This window comes from Orussus abietinus, unplaced genomic scaffold, assembly GCF_000612105.2.
Source record: "Orussus abietinus isolate OABI.00-Male unplaced genomic scaffold, Oabi_2.0 scaffold277, whole genome shotgun sequence".
NCBI classification, from domain to species: Eukaryota; Metazoa; Arthropoda; class Insecta; order Hymenoptera; family Orussidae; genus Orussus; species Orussus abietinus.
Window position 1 is genome coordinate 102,910 of NW_019394424.1, and position 23,380 is coordinate 126,289.

Consider the following 23,380-nt stretch of genomic DNA (forward strand, 5'->3'; position numbering starts at 1 on the left):
TTCAAAAAGAATTAAAGAAAGACAGTCCAAGTTTTACTCCTACTTTGAACCCGCGTAAGCCAAATACGCTCTATTTTTGTCATATTTCAGTCTTTAAGTCTTCCTTTCGAACTTGTACGTCCTTCTTAATACGAATTAAGTTCTAATGTAGGCCTAGGAGTAGAAGAAATGGATATATCTGCCGTTATTAAGGTTTAACCCTTTGTGATCGGTGCCGCCACAGTGGCGGCATTTTCAGTGTCGTAGAAGTCGGCATCGTCAGCCGGCTAAATGTACCCCGAACTATTTCGTACTCCCATCGGAGAAATTTGCCGATCGCAAAGGGTTAGAGTAGGACTTCGACTGTATAGAGGTTAACCCTTTCGTTACCTTGGACGAGATATCTCGCGACCCAATACTGGCCGGTTAACGCTTTTGACGAGATATTTCGCGACCCGATACTGGCCGATCAACGCTTTTGACGAGATATCTCGCGACCCGATACTGGCCGATCAACGCTTTTGACGAGATATCTCGCGACCCGGTAGTAGCCGATCCTTGACGAAATATGTCGCGATCCGGTAGTAGCGGATTAACGCTTTTGACGATAATCTAGCTTTCTAGCACCAATATTTTGACATCCTAGATGAATATATTTTATAACTAATTCTATTCGTATAGCTAAAAGGAAGAAATAAATACAGCTACTACCGGATCGCGAGATATCTCGTCAAAAGCGTTGATCGGCCAGTATCGGGTCGCGAGATATCTCGTCAAAAGCGTTAATCGGCCAGTATTGGGTCGCGAGATATCTCGTCCAAGGTAACGAAAGGGTTAACCGTTTTTATTTTATCTCGAACTCCATTTGAAGACTACGGTTCTAATTGTATCTCTGACCAACTCTTATAATATTCTTGGAGTGATAAGGGTTAACACAAGGCGCTATTCGGTTTCGAAGTTTTGACTTCGCCTGAAAATGTATTTAGTCATCATTACCGTCGTCCTCCCTTCATTCATTATTCGGCCGTTTATCAGGTACTTCTCAATCACGCGCACTCGTTCCGAACTAACAACCGTCTAATTGAAGAAGAAAGGAAAATAGAAAATGCATCTCGACAGACACTCGAATCGGTCCGCAAGCCAAACAAAGGATTGCAGGTAACGAAGCTACCGCTGTTACACAAGATTGGTATAATTGGAACGTAATCATTTCGTAAAGGTGACTACACACGTAACGAGCAATCGTTGCAATGAATCTGCGCCGATTTAACTGACGTTGGATAACGAATCGTTAACGATATGTTTTACTAACCAATTTTCACGGATCTCTGACGAAAATTTTTGCTCAAAGATACGATCGATTAAAATGCAAAAAGGAATGAATACGTTACACAAGATTGATACAATTGGAATGTAATCATTTCGTAAAGGTGACCACACACGTAACGAGCAATCGTTACAATGAATCTGCGCCGATTTAACTGACGTTGGCTAACGAATCGTTAACGATATGTTTTACTAACCAATTTTCACGGATCTCTGACGATAATTTTTGCTCAAAAGATACGAACGATTTAATTACAAAAGGGAATGAACACGTTACACAAGATTGGTACAATTGGAATGTAATCATTTCGTAAAGTTGACCACACACGTAACGACGAATCGTTGCAATGAATCTGTGTAAACCGATCTGCGCCGATTTAACTGACGTTGGATAAGGAATCGTTAACGATATGTTTTACTAACCAATTTTCATGGATTTCTGACGGAAATTTTTGCTCAAAAGATACGATCGATTAAAATGCAAAAAGGAATGAGTAAGTGATTTCTATTGCCCTTTTTACCTAGAATCTAGATTTCATTCTCATCGAAAATCCGTGCCGTTGGTTCTTAAATAACCGTTTCTAGTTTCTGATAGGTACCACCTTAACATTTTGTCTTGCCGTTATCCTGGAATCATGTGCACCGTGATTAGAAAAAAAGAAATTAGAAATTTTCAGCCTCCACAAGTCCGTCATTTCGAAGCACTTTAAAAGTCTTTTTATCTAATACTTTCTGTAAACCATTCCCTTTTAAACTGCCTTCGATTAAAACGCATTTACAGCCTACAAACTCCTTTAAATCAATACAGATCGATTTGCACGGATTTATCACACCGATGATTGTATAATTCTTGTGTGGAATTATGCAGGCGTTTTTAACCCTTTGCTATACTTTGACGAGTCTGACTCATGATACAAATTTTAGGCCGAACATGAACCTCAGGAGTCAAACTCTTGATCTCAATTTCGGATAAAAGAAATTTCCCTGTTTTCCGAGCATTTCGACTCGTTTTCTGAGAAATTTTCGCGGACTACATTTTGCCCGGATTTTGCCGAGTTAACACATTCGCGACCGCTGACGTGAATTGACGTCTTTTCAAGTTCTATTCCTGGTTGCTGCTGACGTGAATCCACGTCATTTTAAATTCTATTCCTGATTGCCGCTGACGTGAATCACGTCCATAACGATACACGATACAAGTTTGCGGCAACCAGTTTCAGAATTTCATTGTTTTCGCCAGTATTCAGTATTTGAAACGGAAAAGATTTGCCGGTCGCGAATGTGTTAATTTGTACGACAAAGGGTTAATCCAACTATTGCCTAGTAGGATCGACGTCCCCGTTGCATAAATCGGCAGAGTGGCCGATTTCGTCGAACGAAGTCGCCCCTCGGAGAATAAAAGGGCCGGTCGTAGGAGAAATCGCGGCTCGAGTCGCACATCCCTGTTCCAAGATTATCCACTTATTTATCGCCGCCGCTACCAGAGGAAACGCGCCATAATCTTCAGGCCCGGCGCCTGCCACGGCTTTTCTAGTTTCACGATTTCTTCCTCGGACCATCCCAAGGAATAGTTCCCTCCGCCATGCCATAATCTCTTATTATATTTATGAACGTATAAATATTACACCAGAGGCTTGCCCGTAGATATTACTAGGAGTCCCTGTCTTCTCCGGATGTAATCCGGCGTTAAAATCGACAGTCTTGCAAAAATAGCGTAACTTTTCGACTCGACTATCGACATTCTACGTAAACGCTTGTAGCAGAGATAATTTGCTAAATAGTACTTTTTCATTATTAATGTAAGTTTTCAACTCGACTGTCGACATTCTACGTAAACGCTTGTAGCAGAGATAATTTGCTAAAGAGTACTTCTTTATTATTAACGTAAGTTTTCGACCCGACTACCGAGATTCTACGTAAACGTTTGCAGCAGAAATAATTTGCCAGACAGTACTTCTTTATTATTAGCGTAAGTTTTTGCCTCGACTACCGAAATTCTACGTAATCGCTTACAGCAGAAATAATTTGCCAGATAGTACACTTCTTCTTTATTAAAGTAAGTTTTCGCCTCAACTACCAAGATTCTACGTAATCGCTCACAGCAGAAATAATTTGCCAGATATTACTTCTTTATAATTAACGTAATTTTTCGCCTCGACTACCGAGGTTCTACGTAATTGCTTACAGCAGAGATAATTTGCAAAATAGTACTTCTTCATTATTAATGTAAATTTTCGACTCGACTACCGAGATTCAACGTAAATACTTACAGCAGAGATAATTTGCCAAAGAGTACTTCTTTACTATTAACGTAAGTTTTCGCCTCGACTACCGAAATTCTACGTAATCACTTACAGCAGAGATAATTTGCCAGATAGTACTTCTTCTTTATTAATGTAAGTTTTCGCCTCAACCACCAAGATTCTACAGAACCGCTTACAGCAGAGATAATTTGCCAAATAGTACTTCTTCATTATTAACGTAAGTCTTTGCCTCGACTATCGAGATTCTACATAATCGCTTACAGCAGAGATAATTTTCTTCTCCCCTTTTTAGGGGAGAAGAAAAGTGAAAACGGAGCACAAGGGGGAAGAGTCCGGCGAAGGATCGTCGCATCCTGGTCGAGTAATGGAGAACGCTCGAGGACGGTCGCGATAAAGAAACAATCGAACAACGTTCCGCCCACGGGGTCGCCAACATTCAATTGTGTTCTCTCGTCAGATAAATTCAGAACGGAGAAGGACGGAACGGGCGAGGGTGAACGGGAAGGGAAGAGAGACGGAGAGAGTCCGTAACAGTACCCATGGTGTACCTCTCGGGAAGAATGACTAGATACTCTCTCGTGTGGCTGCACCTCCTCGAGGATCGCTTAAGCCGGGCCGAAGAGTAATTTGGAGCACGAGGAGGAGTCGAATGGATCTAGGAAGAGGAAACCGCTTTTCGAGCCGGCGAGAAGGAGCGACGACCATTGTTAAAGCGCGCGGTTCGCCGATAATATCGCGATTCATGCTTATCGGGTATTCGAAAACTTTGGGTCGGGTCGAGCTCGAACTCTCGTGGGAACTCATGAAACGAGTTCGGGTCGAGTCGGGTTCGAGTTTTTTCGAGCACTTCGAGCTGACTTGCGGAAAGAGCGCCTCTTCGTCGAAATTCGGAATAGACATAACTGCTGGAAATAGGAAAACGCGAGACATAACTACTGGAAATAGGAAAACGCGAGACATAGCTACTGGAAATAGGAAAACGCGAAACATAGCCACTGGAAATAGGAAAACGCGAGACATAACTACTGGAAATAGGAAAACGCGAAACATAGCCACTGGAAATAGGAAAACGCGAGACATAACTACTGGAAATAGGATAACGCGAGACGTAACTACTGAAAATAGGAAAACGCGAGACGTAACTACTGGAAATAGGATAACGCGAGACGTAACTACTGAAAATAGGAAAACGCGAGACGTAACTACTGAAAATAGGAAAACGCGAGACATAACTACTGGAAGTAGGAAAACGCGAGACATAACAACTGAAAATAGAAAAACGCCAGACATAACTGCTGGAAATAAGAAAACGCGAGACATAGCTACTGGAAATAGAAAAACGCGAGGCGTAACTACTGAAAATAGGAAAACGCGAGACATAGCTACTGGAAATAGAAAAACGCGAGACATAACTACTGGAAATAAGAAAACTCGAGAGATAACTACTGGAAAGAAGAAATCGCGAGAGAACTACTGGAAATAGGAAAACGCGAGACATAAATACTGAAAATAGGAAAACGCGAGACATAACTACTGGAAATAGGAAAGCGCTAGAAAAAACAAGATGATCGTTGTGACGAGTACCCTATGCACCCTACGTACCCTACATATCGATGAAAGCGAGACATGCTTATAAGATGCAAACGAGTACTCGGAAACCTTGAGTCGGGACGAACTCGAACTCTCATACGAGCTCATATATCGAGTTGAGTTCGAGTCAAGTCGGGCACGAATTTTTGCGAGCACTCCAACTAGACACACGTTATGACATCTCTTCGAGCAGTTGGAACTGACCTACGTACTCGGAAAAGGAAACCGCAAAAAGGTACGAGATGATCGTTACAACGCTTAGAGCAGGGGGCGCTCTTAGGATTTAATCTCGAGGGGAGCCGAGTTGAACGGATAAGAGCAAATGCAGCTTAATGCAAATGCAATGTAAGTCATTAGGTGAGTATAACAATTGTTTTCCTCTCTTTTTTCTTTGAACAACGTCAGAGCCGCTTGCCCTACCCTCGGTGCTGATAAAAGATAATCCACAAGTTGAAGTTTCCAACGATCCGGTGCATCCAATTTGAAGGAAAGTTTTATCAATATTTTGACATTTTATATATATGTATGTCTGTATGTATGTATGACCCTTTCATGTCACCTTAAAGGGTTAAACGGCGTTTCCAAAATACGATCGCAGCAGGAGTACCCCGTCCAAGTTCCCTTTTCTTCGGGACTCCTTTCCTCCGTCGGACTCTCGAAGAAGTCCTTGGTGAGGACACTCGCGCGAAGAGGAGCGGGCCCCGCGTTCGTCGAGGGGACCGACGGAGGGAGAGGAGCTAGGAGTCCCGGGGCCCGGGGTCCGGGCCCCCGTACTCCCGATCGATTCACTCTTCGTTTTCCGCGAGAACTCTCGAGACGGGGTCTCCAAAGGTCAGCCGACACGACAGGCGCCTCACTTGGGGAGGTCGAGCTGGTGTCGGGACTGGTCGGGACTGGTTGGGCCCCGCGAGAAGAGCGGCGCAACCACTCGCGGCCCCGCGTTCTCCGGCAGCGCCGGCAGCGCGAGAGGAAAGCTGGCGCTCACCTGAGCGCTCACCTGAGAGCTCACCTAGGCCGTTCGTGCGCCGCGCTATGCCGCGCCGATAAAAAGACAATCCCGATGCAATCAATGTCCATTGGAAACCCCGCCGATTTGCATTATTCAGCGGTAAGGGGAAATCGACGCGGACGCGCTATCTAGCGCCCGATAAGCAGCCCCGAATCCGGAAGGACCCGAAACAGCGGACGGACCACGTGGTTTGGTACATCGCGATCGATTAAAGTGATATGAAAGGGTCGATCTATATATTAAAACGTCAAAATATTTATAAAACCTTTTCTCCAAACTGGGTGCACCGAGTCATTTGAAACATTAACACGTGATTAAGGAGGCCCTAAGGAAGTACGCGATGCTTGTAAAATTTCATTTATTCCAGAAAAATGTGATTTTCGTTCTACTCTAGGCTAAATAAGAAAATAATTCTTTTTAAAAAATGATATTTCATGAGCATCGATCGCGTCGCATCATGTTACATTCAGGTGATATGAAAGGGTCGTTCTATATATCATAACGTCAAAATATTTATAAAACCTTTTCTCCAAACTGGGTGCACCGAGTCATTTGAAACATTAACACGTGATTACGGAAGTCTTAAGGAAGTACGCGATGCTCGTGAAATTTAATTTTTCACAGAAAAATGTGATTTTCGTTCTACTCTATGCTAAATAAGAAAATGATTCTTTTTAAAAAATGATATTTCACGAGCATCGATCGGGTCGCATCATATCACCTTAAGGGTCATTCAACATATCGAAACGAAGTATAACGAACTCTACGAAAGGGTCATTCTACATATCAAAACGTCAAAATATTTATTCAATATTTATCAAAACTAGTTGCGCCGAGTCATTTGAAACTTTGGCGCATGATTATGAAGGTCTTAAGAAAGTACGCGATGCTCGTGAAATTTCATTTTCCACAAGAAAAATGTGATTTTGATTCTAGTCTAGGCTAAATAAGAAAAACATTTTATTCGAAGAATGAAATTTCATAAACATCGCGTTCTTCCTTAGTGCCTCCATAATCATGTGCCGAAGTTTCAAATGATTCGGTGCACCCAATTTGGGAAAAAGTTTCGTAAATATTTTGACTTTTTGGTATGTATATATGACACTTTCATATCGTCTTAATCGACCGCGATGTGTCATACATAAATTCTTCAGCGTTCTATAATAACCCGTATAAATCAAACAAATTATTTTCATTAAAATAATTACGCCAGTGATATGATTAACTTTCTTATACATACCGGTGGTATTCGAACTTTTTCCTCCGCGTACCATTATTATAATTCTTGACTGTTCATTACCCACCAAACACGTTTACATAACAATAATATAACCGTTATATAACGTCTGTGACATGTAATGTAACATACATATAACATATAAGTAAGATTTGTATTACTATTTCCTCCGCAGCTGTATAACACTTTTATAAAACGAATAATCTAACATATACATAACATATCGGTAACATGTTATATTTTATGTTAATATTATATAATTGCACTGCTTACAAGTTTGTAATAATGTTACCGAAGAGTAATAATTCGACCTTATATGATATTAATGTATCTTTTGAATAACATTCGTTATATATCATGTTATTCCAGTGTTATGTCACTGTAACATAGTGTTTGGTGGCTATATCCCAAAAAGTTATTGCTGCATGAGTCAAGTTGTACATAATCATATATAAAATTAATTGAAATCGAACTAGTGTATAAGATCATGAATCTTAAACGATAAAAAGGAAAGCGAAGGTATTAAATGAACGATACATGTTTCCTCTGGAAATAATTTTTTTTTTTCTGCGGTTCCAATTATTAACGATGAAATATTTTAAACATTACTTCATAAGATACCTTCGCATATCCTCGTTTAAATTCTACTGATATTGTAGGTATATTATGTGAGTGACGAGGTGCCTCAGGCGCTTCAGAAATTGCCCCGGAGTGGGCGAAAATGAGGTCCCCGATTTCACCCCTTTAGGGGTGAAATTTCGAAAAACGCTGAAATACCTGTTTACTTATTTGCAGCGAAGTATTTACATAATAATTTGCACTCCTCAAACTTTAGCGGCCATCGAGCTACTGAGGGATTCTTTATAAAAAATGTATATAACGCTCACTTTTTACCTCCTTAAGGATGAAATTTCAAAAGAAACCTTTCTTAATAAATGTTCGCGTTATAAAAGCAACGCATAATGGAAATTTCACGATTCCAGCTCTAGCGGTTTGGCTTGACCGATAATCAATCAGTCAGGACTTTGTTTATATATATATATATATAAATGTCAAAGTACCGTATCTAAAACACATTGCAATATTGAACTATCAAATTACACTTAAGAAAAATGTAACTATGAAATAGGCGCCAGTCGTCACAAGAGACACGATGTACGACTATAGAAGATAATACAATAGGGGAAGAAGGGAATATACTATGTACAGTTATTCTTTCTTTCTGTAGTTGTATATATCGCACCACTTGTGGAAACTGGTGTCTATTTTGCAAGTATAATGGGAACGTATCCCGCTATTTTTTTTCTCAGTTTAGCTTCGAAAAATAAATTGAAATATTTGTGAAGAACTATGTTTAATTAGCTAACATTTAAAGAAACGGAATATTCAAGGTTGCAAAACCGTGGTTTAAAGAGACTAAGACCTTTTTAACACATTCGTGACGGCTGACGTGAATTCACGTCTTTTCAAATTCTACTCCTGGTTGCCGCCGACGTGAATTCACGTCATTTTAAATTCTATTCCTGATTACCGCTGGCGTGAATCACGTCCATAACGATACACGATACAAGTTTGCGGCAACCAGTTTCAGAATTTCAATATTTTCGCCGGTGCTCAGTATTTGAAACGGAAAAAATTTACCGATCGCGAATGTGTTAAGAAAGGAATTAAAAATAGCGACCCCTAAAACATGGCTTTGTTCCCTTTCTAATGGAGCTTGCACGGATCTTCTTTGACCTAAACTTGATTAATCTCCTTTGAGGCACGTTTTCGGGGACTTATCGGTAACTATTTTTCTAAAGGTATCAACTGATAAAAGGTTTTATCGCGGAAGTTCGGTAGAGCGTCGCCATTTCTTGCGTACCAACCAGGTAAGGTTCTATTTTACAAGTGTAGTGGCAATGTATACCACTATTTTTCTCAGAAGAGATAGGCAGTTGGTTAATTGTTTAGAACTCGGCTCGGTAGCTGATCAACCAACTGATCAACTGGATAATTAAATAACTTCATTACCGATTTATTCTTCTCTAAGTTCTAGTCCAATTGAATAGCTTTCGAGCCCTTTAAAACTATTTTAGAAAGCAATTCCTTTAAGGCGCGGGCCTACACCCACTCTCGCAATAAATCAGCGGAGACTACGGCTGGAGCTCGGTTGGTAATGTATTTTTTAAATTCTCGCCATCGAAACGAAAAATCGAAAAGTCGGAGCAATCCTATCTAAGAGATCGACAGAGCATTGCACGTAACAGCGTAGAACGCACCGCGTCGACCCGACACAGAGAGAGTCGCAATTTTCTCGAATCGTTTCCCATCGCGCGATCTGCGATTAGGAATAATGTTGTAATGCGAGACACTCGGAAATTGATTTCATAGAGAATTGTTGGGATCTATCGATCACTCGAGAGCAGAAGGTGCCTTTTTCTCGATCCACATTGCGTGTCGAGAAATCTTGGAATGCAAAGTGGACGAAAACCATTCTCGGATCTGCTGTTCTTTGTCCGCACTACGAGGAGACTTGAATGTTACCATTTACCAAACGGAGTTACTGACATTGCAGTATCACGTTACACTTAAATTTAATGCAAGGAACTCTCCAAAATGTTCACTCTAATCTGAACGTGTAATTTCTCACTTATTACTGAATATGAATTCCATTAAAAAAAAAAAAAAAACATTTATTTAAATATCTATATTCTTCTAATGTTGATAAATATTTTCCTCGAGTAGGCTTAACATGTGATTTAAGCTACTAAGAAATATTATAAAGCATTGAGCAATAATTTGCCTTTAAAATGGCTTTATAGTTTGATATGACAGATTAATAGAAATACCGAAACAAAGAATACGCCATCTTTTGGAATTTTATTGTTTCGTGTTGTAGCAAGAATTTACTTCGGCACAGTAGGAGTAATATATGGGTACAAAAGTTGATTGGTCGATGGGACGATATCCATCCCAGCTCTGGGCGAAAATCGCTAGGTAAAAACATCTATAACTGTGCCAAGGTATGAATATCGTCAGTATCTCTACTTCCATCATTTAATTAGGAAATAATATAACTTTAAATTAATCAGTCTGAGATACATAGGGGTACTCGCTCGGTGTCCACGTTAACTATTAATGATCACCGATTGCATTCAAAGTCTTATCACCGTTGGAACTAATTTTCCAAAAATGACACAAATTGTGTAAGTTTATTCAACTGATCTTCGGTAAGGCTTGCTTGAGAGAAAGATTGTTCCTTATCGGCTTTACACGGTTGCACAGTGTTTCCATCAATGGTCCATCCTCTTTCAGTGATGGTATGACGAGCCTCTTCCATAGAAAGTCCTGTCATTCTTACTACGCAAAAGAGACTGAGCGAAGAATATGCTTCTGCTATTAAAGACAGTGCTCTTTCCCGAACATTCTCTAAAATGTATTAATGTTTCTTCTCAATTGTTACATTCCTCAACGATAATGCCCTTTTTAAATTCATCAGTGAAACGTACCTTTCAGTGCATTCATTATATGTTTTACATCCTCGCTCCACTCAACTTTAAGTGCTAGATGTACCGCTGGCCAATGCCTTTGCCACATGTGCTGTCCTACGACCCATATTTGCCATAATTCTGGGTTAGCTTCCTTAACGTCTGACGGTATCCTCTTCCATAAATACTTAGCATGACACCTATTATTAAAATGGGATTTTACTTTAACACGCCTAGCTACTTTGTTTGTATAAATCAATACAAATGGAAAATAAGAAGTTCAAATAAAAATATGTGTCAACTTTTTTACTTACAGATCATTCCCATGTAAATATAGTGCCAATAATTGGGCATATGTTTGAGGGGTTGCGATTCCATTCGGTGCCTGAGAACAATTTATTTTCCGTTTAATAAACCTCGACAACCAGGCACCCTCTTAACCACATATAAATAAATATTAAATGTTTTCACGGAATATCTCTAAGTAATACCACATTAACGAATCTTAGAATAAAGACTGCAAATGACACACGGACATAACCTGTAAACTACCAAAGAGATAAGCCGCTACGTACTTCCAGTTCGGCTTTCTCCAACTCCGAAATCAACTTTCCAACTTCAGTAAGCACCATTTTGCCAGTTTGGCTCTGTACTTCACGTTTTATTGAAGAAATTTAATTCCAGAAGTATACACCTCTTTCCATAATTGATTTGATACACACGCAACTCAACAAATTTGTGCATATGAAAACCATGAACAATAAACACTTTAGATATCTTATAAGAATAAATCTTCGACTACTTCCTGTACTCTGTTTATAATTCCAACGAATAACGCTACTAGTCGATAATCTCTACATTTTCCAGCGAAAAGAAACATAAAGCAACGTAGAACAAATGAAAACTATTACAATATTTCATTGAATTTCGCTGCGCAATCCATATTCTGAAAGCCAAAAACTGGACAAAACTAATTAGTAATTCCAAAGTAAAGGTTATGACAGCCTCGACAGTTCCATCTCTAGTTACAGCTCAGAGCTCAGATTTTACAGGAACTAGTTACTCTCCAATATCAATTAAATATACAAAATATTATTGACAATCCTTCCTGTTATTCTTATTCAAATGAAACCTCATTGATTTTTATTAATTTGACGTTGCAGCCGATACTAGATCCATCTGGCGGACATCGTCTCAAACGATGGAGTTTTAAATTCAGAACGGTTCCCTCTGAAGCTTCACTGCTCCCCTCTAGGACGGCCTTCTCTGCGTAGCCGAACTCATGGGCGGTAGTTTCAAATGCGCCGGACATTGCAACGGCAGTCACGGAGACAGAACTTGACCGCGAATCCCGGGATATTAAAGAGAACAGGTGACAGTACACCAGAAGCCTCAAAGCTGCACCGTTATCCTCCACTACTTCGATCTCACGAATCCCTGGGAAAGCGAATCGACGATAGAGGAGAAACCGTTGCAAAACTCGCCACTCGGAACGAGTATTCTGATAACCAGTGATATTTTTTCGCGGCCGCTGTACAGTGATTTTTCCCCGCGCAACGGTAGCGTAGCATCGCGTCGCGCCGACTTTCTATTAATATCGGGTCGAATCGGGCGGGATTTAAAAATAAAGAGCTCTTGCCTGTTGAGAGAGGCGACCACCGTATCCGACCGAGCGAGTGGAAGAGAGAAGGAAAAGCGCAGGGAAGGTCTATTTTAAAATTGCTTGAGGCCGTCGTCACCACGTCTGACGCATCGACTGGCGATTAATCGTTCCTCCTGCACCTTTTTTCGGGGGTAACAGCTATTAAACATTTCGCCAAAAGACCGGCGAGATGGGCATATTAATTTCCAGGTTTCGGGTAAGTACTTTGTTGCTTGGATCGTCGCATGAACCGCTTTCGAAATTACCGATCGGACGCGTTGACGCGTTTCGAGGTTATGAATCTCGCGAGAAATGCGCGGCTCCACGGCGGCTATTTTGATCATGTTTTCCGAAGTGATGTTTCTTTAATCTCAACTGCCAACCGACGAGGGCATTGCATTTTGAGGTTAGGTTTAAAAAGAATTCCAAATTGGATTCTTAAAAGCGCGCTTTACCGATTTTGAAAAAAATAATTGAATGGTATTAGACTTGATGCGTTTCTTTTTTTTTTTAATTGTTATCTTATAAGATTGATTATTATTTAGAGTATAGAGTTTAAGGAAGGGAAGATGTTTTATTTATCTTAATTTTGAAAGGATCTTATTTTTAAATCTAATTAATTAACTGCTATATTTTTGCTCAGCGTAAATGGTTTGTTATATGAATTTCTCCTTTTTTTGTTCCTACACCGAATTGCAAGCTTTAATTAATTCCTTTAGTTTAAGTGAAATATCATGCGATGACACTGCAATTCCATTGTGTTGCTTTTTATTCAAACTAAGGAAACTGATCTACATTGTTGGACTTTAAATTAATAGAAATTAATTTACGCACAAGATGTTATAAATAATTGTACACTTTGAAAATAAAAATGTGTAATACAAAAGATGTTATCTTGAAACTGTAAAGAATGACGCTTGATTAAACGTTGGTTTTATTGATGCCTCACATTAGTATGCTAAAGCAATAGGTGTAAGTGAGGTCACTCTTTATATTTAGTACACATCCTGTGCTTCTCATTAAATATTCGTCAACCATTGCCACCAGACCTTATCCTTTTATGTTTCAGAAAAAGAAAACGACGATTGAAGTTTTGGAGGATCTTGATGTTGTAAGTAAATTATATTATATATGTATTATATTTATAATTTTTCATGCCCAGCCAAATTCCTTTTTCTTGTAGAAAATTAAAGAAATTGAAGAATATGGACAACATACAGAGCACAGGCATAAAAAGATCGTCGGCACTTTAATTATCTACAGCGTAGCACTGTACATTATAGCAGCGTTCATTTTTTATTTCTACTTCTTTCCTGCGTCTCTCTACGACCAGCTAATCTACATTACTCCGCTCCTGATCTTTCCTATCATGTATGGTATCGTTCTAGTATTTCTATATATTTTGACATAAATACTTTACAAAATGATTACATAAATGTGATTTATTTATGCAGAATATTATTAACAAAGAAAATGGTCTCTTGGTACTATAAACGAAAAATTTCACGAAATTATGACAAGCTAACAACCATGCAGAAAGAGAAAAAGAAGATTTTGGATGAAGTTACTGAAACGGAAACTTATAAGAAAGCTAAGGAAATTTTGTTGAAATTTGCACCTGATCAGCTGAGAATGACATCCGTAAGTTTTATCATGCTCCATACGAATCTAGTCCAAGTGATATGTGGTACCGTTTTGTTCATTCCTCTATTTTTTGTTTTTCAGTTATCACCACAGGTTTGTATGACTAGTCATAGAAACTTGGCAGCTTGAATGCATTTCATCAGTTATTTTAATGGAATTTTGCATTTGTCTGGGTGAGATTATAGGATATTATCTATATAATCTGTTAATTGTAGCAAGCACCTAAAATAGTAACTGCAATGGAAACACCACGTCGACCCAGTGCACCTCAAGCTGCCGTGCCATCGCTGCCGACAGCTGATGGATTAAGACGCAGAGCACTTACAGTTTCATCTGTACTGCCACAATCGCCAATCGGTATGACATCTAATGTCGGATTGGCACCATCAGGTGTATCTCCTTTCCCCACACCCTTAAGCAGCCCATATCAGGCAGGCGTTAGATCTCTTAACAGTTCGGCCATGGAACCTCGTTAGTGTGATTTTGTTTACTAATTTTTTGTATTGAACCCGTAATTATTCAGTTAATCGTAATGACGTGTATATATCGAGTTGATTTCGATATGTGTTTTGTCTATGATATGAAAATGATTATTGATATCAATCGTTTTCTTAATAGGAACACCATTACCCCGTCCCATCTTTCCACAGCAGAGGACCTATTTGGATCGTTTGGTGGAATATCTAGTGGGTGATGGACCATCTAATCGATATGCTCTAATCTGTAGACAATGTGGATCGCATAATGGAATGGCTCTAAAAGAGGAATTTGAGTATTTTGGTGAGCCATCTCCTTCACTCTGTAGAAATCATGCCGAAAGACGATATTTGGATAAAATTATTGTAAGACAATAATTACAGGATATAGGTGTTCGTATTGTAACTTTTGGAATCCGGCTAGAAAACAAAAACCGTCTGCTCCAAAGTTGGAAAGTGATTCCAGCAATGTTTTCTCCCCAAGTACGCTTTCAAGTAGTCAGCAGCCAATATTGAGTACCCCAAGTACTATTCACTTATCGGAGAGACAATCGGAGCAAGATATATCTTCTGGTCCTTCAGATACAGGTGATAAAACAGAAATAAATGAGCGTGTGCATCAAGTCAAGTGTTAAAAGTATATATACATACAATAGCGAGCAAGTCCTTCAAAAGTGTAAATCAATGAAATTTAATTATAATTACATAACACCCTTTTGCTTCTCCAATTACTAAGCTGCAAATTTTAATGTAATTCTTGTGCATTGGTAATTTTCTATATTTCTTTCAGAATCTGACGCTGAAGTTGCCGAAAAGTCTGTTGAAAGGATTGAACACACAAAAGAGCCGACGAACGATGAAGGTAAGGAGAGATTATTCGAAACATGTAGAGTATTTTAAAATATATATTAATTATCACATTTTGAGTAGTTCGCAGTTCACTAAATCCGTTCGAGTCTGGTTCAGAGGAAGAAGCAATAGAGGAGGTGCCCGAAAGAGCCGATGCTCACAACAAGAAAGAATTTGCTATCGAGAGAATGGAAGTGGACGAATCTCCGAAAGTAAATTGAAAACTTTTGGGATTTCTTCGAAATCATTGGAGGATCATATTTTGTCGTCTGTTACATAGCTCTTACCAGTACGTGTTCACGCAAAAAATCACAACCATTCCGAAACCTTTCCGGTCCCCAATTAATGCTTTAACAGCATGTTATTATTTATTTTATCACTACTGTACACACTCTGTTGCATTAATACGAAATGTTTTATCTGCGTATGTTATTCTCTGCAGTCCGTATTCTCTTCATTTTAAAATGCTGTATAATGTAAAAAGTATTTCTGAAAAAGAGTAATTCGCTGCGTATTGACGCGTTAAGGTCAGGATGCTGTTAATTCATTCACTTCTATTAGGTGAAAATGGAATTTTCTGTGATAACTATGCTCTTCACTGAGAAATAGTTTAAATAAAAATTTAATTGACACATCTTTTTATACAGTGAGCACAAAAATGTTAAGCGGCCTATGTCTCAAACAGCAAAGACTGCAATTAAAACCTCTTCGTTTAATATAATATTGAATCGATGCTCCGAACAATTTCTATAATACATCAATGAATCAGAAAAATGTTATATTTGAACCATGAAACTTGAAAACATTTTTGATTAACAAGGCAGTATTTCTAAACTTAATCCTTATAGCGTTATTGGACTAGGATCAAACTTCAATAGTGCGTATAAAGAGAAAACACAATGGTGATTACTTACATTATTTATGTTTATCTTAGCATTGCGATATTCGTGGAAGCGGTCCCACTGATTTTACCCGTGATTAAACGATAAGAGATTTCATCTACCATCAAAGTGTAACATAATGCGCAGTGTATTAAGCTCCCACTTTGTGAAGCACGCCTTGACATTATGCGTAACATTATTAAATATGATAGAAGATTTAAACACGTAATGTAAGTAGGAGAGTGCGTTTGTTATTTGGAGAATTGTGACAGGAAAATATACTTTTGTAACGAAGTCTACAAAAACTAATCTTTAACTTTATACCTTTTTTTTTTTAGGGGGAGTTTGAAAATTGGTTCTCCCTCGATTGTGTAACTTAGTAATTTATTTGATAGATGTATGAATGAAACTCAGTTATTCGAAGCAGTGATATTTATTTGTCATGTGTTTTAAAATACCTTATTACAGGCATTATAGCTATTTCATTATTTATCTACACCTTAGTCTATGAAGTTATCTAATAGTCCTATATGAAAGAATGTACAAATCAAGTTGTTTTCAACAAAAGCAATGAAATGCCTTTTTCTAACCGTCCACTTCCTGCTTTAATTTATTAATTTTTATGGGAAGTAATTCCACGATATCTTTGCATACACTGTATTCTGTTTTAACCAGTTCTATAGCACTTGGGTGTTGGTTGCAATAGTCTGCTACAAATTTATAAGCTTTATAACTATGATTAATGTTGTCTAATTGCATACGCTTGTCGGGTGTTATGATTTTACTGTACAATATGCCGACGTAGAAATATGAGTATAATCCTAAATGTACCAAGTTGTCAGGGAATTTTTTTGAGTCGGATACATCAAAGTCCACCAAAGAGTCTATAAACTTTTGGAAATACATGATGGCACTTTTTGCTAGATGGTTTACTTTATTTATTGCAGCAGGCGCAGGGTGATCGGTAGCCCGTAATCGATCCAGCTTAATATCCAAGATAGCGGAGTATATATCTCCAATCTCGATCCAGATTTGCCTACAAGCAGATTGATAATATTGCGGATTTAGCTGTTCGACAAGGTTTTCCAGGATGTCCAATCTACGTTTGTGCATCTTAGCCTGTCGGTCTTCGCTTTCCTCAAAAAATGCCAAATGCTTGTACGCTAAAGACATGTCTTGAATTATCTGAACATGATCAGACGCGTGATCCTCCAGAGAATAATATTCTTTAGCCTCATCTAACCATTTTTGCACGTTCAAAAATACTGCTCTAGCATCATTAAAATCTAACACATACTTATCAGTTATTTGACTAGAAATAAATTCTAAATTTTTTTCCAAACTCGAGAACTTTAAGTCTTTTAAGCAATCAGTATTTTCATCCGATGTTTGGTTTTCATCAATGTCCGATTCACTTTCTGCTTTTTGCATAAGATTGTCTCTGGACATACTCAGTAATAATATCCCATACTTAGCCCAACATCTTGCGACATCGGCACTTCTGTGTTTGAAATTTTCCTCCTGTGCCTTACTCTCTTCCTCACTTTTTCCAGCGGAATTTGCCAACTTCTTTTTATATTCACTGAGCATGTACGACGCTGCAGCCAAATGATGCCTTCCTTGGTGAAAACAATTTCTTTCTATAAAAAATTGGGACAGTGTTGCAGCATTCAAAGCCCAATCGACGTAATCCAAGTCATCGCTTTCTAATTGATGGCATAAAGTTGTGTGACAATAGACAGCAGACTTAAGATGCTCGTTCAGCATTCCATATACTTGTGCCAGATAATAGATTGTCAGGGTGTGCAATTTCTGGAGCATCTTCGTAGAACTGAGATCATCCGTGCTTACATCAAATATTTCTGCCATACCAATAGGAGGTCGATAATTTTCATCCTTTGAGTAATCATTGTAGATTTGTTCTGCACGTTCAAAAAATTCCTTTGCTTTTTCAGGTTCATTCCGTGTTGACCAAAGTACTCCCAGTTCATTGAGTACTCCCAGCATTTGTAAAATAGTATCTGGTCTGTTTTCCTTTCCTTTCAAGATGTTAAGGCAATTCATAAGGTATTTTTCCCCAACTGAAAGCTCTTCAGTTGCAATGGACGTGACGCTTAAATCTAACCAAACCGTGGACAGCATTGGTAGAATCAAATCTCGTTGTTCCTCGGTGAGATCAGAATTCAACAATGCAGAAAGCCGAGTCTGCATTTCGTTTAATATATCAATTGCAGCATACTTGCTCTTATAAGGTTCGTTTTTAGAATCCAGAGTGCTCTTTTCATCTAACAATCGTCTTACTTCTGCATACTTCTGCTTTATTTCTTCTAAATCTAATGAACCCATCTCGCCGGCTTAAAAATAAATTACATTTATCACTAAAAATTAGCACTCTATTCAAGTCAATCTCTACACATATAATTCTTAAAAGTGTTGTCACTCATAAATAATTACCTTCTTCACACAAGCAGAAACTGTATACAATATTGATTTATATCCTATAAATGTTTTAATAAATATATATTTATTAAATTGAGTCCATACGAACTGTATGTACGACTAACTACGAAACTGTCACACACTGTCACAGCAAATATAAACATTATTGCAGAGATGAACGGGGAGATGTTTCACGCCATTATTTGAAAGTGAGGCACGGCCCACTGGCGCCCTCTACGCTCTTTACACCATTGTAAAATTGGAACTACTTTCGAAGGGGCGAAATTTTTGTAATCGGTAAAACAGGGCATACATATGTACCGCGTCGTAATTTTAATCATTCACACATAACAACTTTATTTGGTATTCATAGTCTTCTTTCCTAACCTACGCTGATGCTAATACTGAAAACGAAAAGGCGATAACTTCATTCTATCAATACTGTGCTGTATTTGAAATCTGCGGACGCATTTTTCTTTACCTATGGAGAACATTTCGCCCCTTTGAAAGCAGTTCCACGGCGCTAGGGAGCCATGCCTCACTTTCAACAAAGGCGTGAAACATCTCGTTCATCTCTGATGCCATATATGCGATTTAACTGCCACCTTCGTTTTCTTTGTCTCTTAAAACTCGTGGGTTGTTGATACGAAGTTACCGGTAAATTTCATTTTCAAAACGGAGTAATAAATTAAGAAATGGAAGACAGCGATGAGGATATTATGTTAGAGGAGGAGTCTGAAGGTGAAAAACGTACTCCTGAAGATACCTTTAAAATTCTGATAGCAACTGATTGCCATTTGGGTTATGAACAGAATAGAAAGAGAGGTTTGTTTCATCGCTAAGTTAACGTGATCATTTTATTGTAACCACTGGAAAAGTTAACGTTTCGTCCTTGATTATTAGGAAACGAGTCAGACAGTTTTATAACATTTGAAGAGATTTTAACTTATGCCAAAACACACGATGTAGATTTTATTCTTCTTGGAGGTGATTTATTCCATGATACTAAGCCTTCTCAAAATGTCGTTATGCAGTGTATGAGCTTGTTAAGAAAATATTGCTTGGGTCCAAGGTATGGAATGATCTGTTATACACTTTATGTATTTTGTAATAATTAAGTATACTATGAAGTGTGTAACAAATTTATATCTCTTCTATGTAAGGAAACAGAAAATTAAATTCCTAAGTGATCCCGAGGTAATATTTCAACACTGTCAGCACAAAGTTTTAAACTATGAGGATCCAAATATAAATGTCAGTATCCCTGTCTTTTCTATTCATGGGAATCATGACGATCCAAGTATGTAATTTCTATTTGAATTAAAAGATTGTTATTTCAGGCTTTAAATATGGCTCTTTAATGTTTAATTCCATTCATTAGGTTTTGGGTCAGTGGGCTCTTTAGATTTATTAGCAGTATCTGGTTTGGTTAATTACTTTGGCAAATGGACAGATTTAACCAGAGTTATTATCCCTCCATTAATTTTTAAGAAAGGTAAAAGCCACGTTGCACTTTATGGTTTGAGTTACCTAAACGATCAGCGATTGTCGCGATTATTCAGGGATTTTAAGGTAATTTGAAAAATTTAGTATGCTTCAGATTAATTATTGATACAATGTACATATATGTACATAAGATACATTAAACATTGTTACAGGTTGATATGCTCAAATCAGAAGAAATGCCGGAATGTTTTAATATTTTTGTACTTCATCAAAACCGTGTAAAACATGCAGAATATGCATACATTCCAGAAAACAGATTCCCAAACTTCTTAAACTTTATTTTGTGGGGGCATGAACACGAATGTCGGATTGAGCCAGAATACATTGAAGAACAAAATTATTACATTTGTCAACCTGGTACGGTTTATTCACATATAACGTTCAAATTGACCCATAACACTATAAATAAAATTCCTGCCAATTTATAGGTAGTTCCATTGCCACATCATTGTGCCAAGCAGAAGCAGAGCCAAAGCATGTGGCCATTTTACAAATCCATAAATTTGATTTTCAAGTACAAAAACTGAAGTTAAAAACAGTGAGGCCCTTTGTTTTTGACAATTTATTCCTTGATGACGAGGAAAATATTTCTAAAAACTACATTGAGAAAGGGGCAGAAAGTATTTATGAATATGTAGATAATTACATTGAAAATATGATGATACCAAAAGCAGCTAAACAATTGACTGGTTTGTAGTTTTCCTTTAAATGGTTGCACATGTAGCAATGAATTGTTACGATCAATTTATTCAAATAAATTATAGTAGATTTAACTAATATGTGGATGCTGTAGAAGAACTTGGTTCAACTGCACAGATTACAAATTGATTTCATTTAGTGTAAGGTGTTTAACCACCTTTAGTATGTCTTTATATGTTATTCAGTATTTAAAAGAAATATTTTTACATGTACAGGGCATCCGCAACAGCCTCATCAACCTCTAATTCGACTAAGAATATTTTATTCGAATGAGGAGCATGTTTTTGATACAATAAGGTACATAAATAGAAGAGAAAAGGCTTTTAATAATTTCACTGTTTCATCTCTTTAGTCATTCATTTTATCCTATAATTCAATATTTATCAGATTGGCCCAAAAATACTGTGATGAAGTTGCAAATCCAACAGACATGATTATCTTTCGAAAAGTGAAGGGTACTGGATCAAAAGCTATGATGAAAATGGATGCAGACAACGATGCCTATAATATAGCAGGGATTTTTGGTTACGAAGAAGTAAGTAACTGTGGCATATAGAAATTACATCTTTTTAATCGTTTTCTTTTTATCTTTAACCTTAATATAATCATTGCTATATTATCTTCACCATTTTTCTTAAAACGATTTATTAATTCTATACCATAGTATTTAGTACAAATATGTATTACTAATTTCAATCTTGTTGACAAGGATGAACGAAACTGGAATAAGAGTATAATAGAAGGAATAAAGAAGCATTTTGAGTCACAGGAAAACCAAGATAAATTAACTGTCTTATCTGTAACTGGATTAAATGAAGCCTTGATGAGATTTGTTGAAAAAAATGATGGTGATGCATTTAAAGATGTTATCAAGTAATTAATTCTTACATAATATCTCATTTAGTTCATTTATAAAGAAGTATTTTATTTGTAAAATATCATAAATTATGACTAGACATCAGAAGAAAAAAACCATGGAACGTCTGCAGGGTTTAGATGTCGAATTGCCTGAAGATATTTTAGAAGAGATAAAAAAATATCGAGATGAAAGACTCGAAAAGGACAAAGAAGAAGAAATGGATGTGAGTATAATTATCTATAAGTATTATATTCGATTTTTATTAATTTTCATAACTTTTTTGTTTGGTGGATGTGGCATAAGTTATATTTTTAGACTTGTAGATAAAATTTTCATTACATATTATACTCTGATTTAGTTATTCAGAATATGAAATGATGGACTTTGTGGATTCATTCATTTCAACCATGTATAACATACACAAATACGCATTGAATAATTTTAACATTCCACCGACATAGGTACGTGAAATGTTAAATGATAATAATCGTAAATTTGGTGGAGAAACTTTAAAAGATCTGGATGACTCTGTCAGTGATGAAGAATCTAGTGACTTTAATAAAAGTGCCGTAATCGGAAAAGGAACCAGAGGTGTAAAGCGAGGAAGACCAACCAGCTCTAAAGTTACTAGCCGAGGTAGAAGTAAGGCAGTCAATAAAAGCATTTTTGATCTTACTGAATCTCCACCTCCAACATCCAAAGCTCGAGCACGCGGTAGAGGAACCGCATCAAACGCTAAAGCAGCTCAGAAGACTCAAGATTTAAAAGTAAGTAGAAATTGCTTAATTAAAATAGTAAATAACTACGTATGATGAATACAAATGTTAGTTATACATATATTATTTATATATTCTAGGGTCAGAGTTCCATGCAAAACTTCTTACGGCCACAACAAAGTGAATCTCGGTCCACAAAAGCAAAAACATTGTATAACGTAACCATATTTGATGATTCCGACTAACTGATAAGTACTTCTTTACATTTAAGCACAGAGTTTTATCCTTAAAGTGCAAAACGCATTGATTGCGTACAGCACAATATTTTATGTACTACACATTTCATAATAATATATTAAAACTACTTTGAAATATATGCATATATGTGCATTTGATGTTTGTTTATAATGGCTACTTGAAGTTGTAAGATTCGTCACTAATATTTGTATGAAAATATATAAAGGTGGAAGACCAAAAAGTAAATTATGGGATGAAACAAATGGACAAGATGGATGCAGAGATGTCAAATCCGAGATGAGTTGAGAGATTCACGGGAAGGATCGAGCGACCGCGTCCTGTTCGACCTCCGGTAGAGGATGCAGACGGCTAATGCACTTGCCACCTGTTACAAATCTGGGCAGCCGGAGAACCGGCTGAAAAAGTGAAGAACTCCTCACAAAAACTCCAAAACCCTGTATCTCTTCCGAAAAAAATCGCATCCACTAGCTCGAGAGATCAATTTAAACGGAACAACCTTCCCCATCAAGCTACCGTGGACGCAGTTCTCATCGCGA

General features: G+C 37.6%; 4 protein-coding genes across 5 annotated transcripts; 2 read left to right on the forward strand and 2 right to left on the reverse strand.

The window, feature by feature from the left end:
• Positions 1 to 10,332: 10,332 nt before the first annotated feature.
• On the reverse strand, positions 10,333 to 11,939 carry LOC105702555 (COP9 signalosome complex subunit 8). Its single transcript, XM_012430205.2, has 4 exons — positions 11,451 to 11,939; positions 11,190 to 11,260; positions 10,897 to 11,075; positions 10,333 to 10,816 (listed from the first exon to the last, which is right to left on the reverse strand). The coding sequence occupies exons 1-4, from the start codon at positions 11,505 to 11,507 to the stop codon at positions 10,566 to 10,568; spliced, it is 558 nt and encodes a 185-aa protein (XP_012285628.1). The 5' UTR covers positions 11,508 to 11,939; the 3' UTR covers positions 10,333 to 10,565.
• Positions 11,940 to 12,158: 219 nt separating this feature from the next.
• LOC105702554 (endoplasmic reticulum junction formation protein lunapark-A) lies at positions 12,159 to 16,661 on the forward strand. 2 transcript variants are annotated; one of them, XM_012430203.2, is made up of 10 exons: positions 12,159 to 12,734; positions 13,587 to 13,628; positions 13,701 to 13,888; positions 13,972 to 14,158; positions 14,243 to 14,254; positions 14,377 to 14,632; positions 14,780 to 14,941; positions 15,022 to 15,225; positions 15,428 to 15,499; positions 15,568 to 16,661. In XM_012430203.2, the coding sequence occupies exons 1-10, from the start codon at positions 12,708 to 12,710 to the stop codon at positions 15,705 to 15,707; spliced, it is 1,290 nt and encodes a 429-aa protein (XP_012285626.1). In that variant the 5' UTR covers positions 12,159 to 12,707; the 3' UTR covers positions 15,708 to 16,661. The 2 variants fall into 2 exon arrangements, with proteins under 2 accessions (XP_012285626.1, XP_012285627.1); XM_012430204.2 differs by having other exon boundaries at positions 14,377 to 14,518.
• Positions 16,662 to 16,830: 169 nt separating this feature from the next.
• On the reverse strand, positions 16,831 to 18,962 carry LOC105702553 (KIF1-binding protein homolog). Its single transcript, XM_012430202.2, has 2 exons — positions 18,822 to 18,962; positions 16,831 to 18,721 (listed from the first exon to the last, which is right to left on the reverse strand). Exon 2 carries the CDS (start codon positions 18,711 to 18,713, stop codon positions 16,953 to 16,955), a length of 1,761 nt encoding a protein of 586 aa, XP_012285625.1. The 5' UTR covers positions 18,714 to 18,721; positions 18,822 to 18,962; the 3' UTR covers positions 16,831 to 16,952.
• A 424-nt stretch (positions 18,963 to 19,386) lies between these two features.
• On the forward strand, positions 19,387 to 22,958 carry LOC105702552 (double-strand break repair protein MRE11). The gene is made up of 12 exons (XM_012430201.2): positions 19,387 to 19,631; positions 19,710 to 19,878; positions 19,970 to 20,106; positions 20,188 to 20,378; positions 20,465 to 20,669; positions 20,741 to 21,001; positions 21,227 to 21,308; positions 21,399 to 21,546; positions 21,721 to 21,884; positions 21,967 to 22,093; positions 22,332 to 22,637; positions 22,727 to 22,958. Exons 1-12 carry the CDS (start codon positions 19,502 to 19,504, stop codon positions 22,829 to 22,831), a joined length of 2,025 nt encoding a protein of 674 aa, XP_012285624.1. The 5' UTR covers positions 19,387 to 19,501; the 3' UTR covers positions 22,832 to 22,958.
• Positions 22,959 to 23,380: the final 422 nt, after the last annotated feature.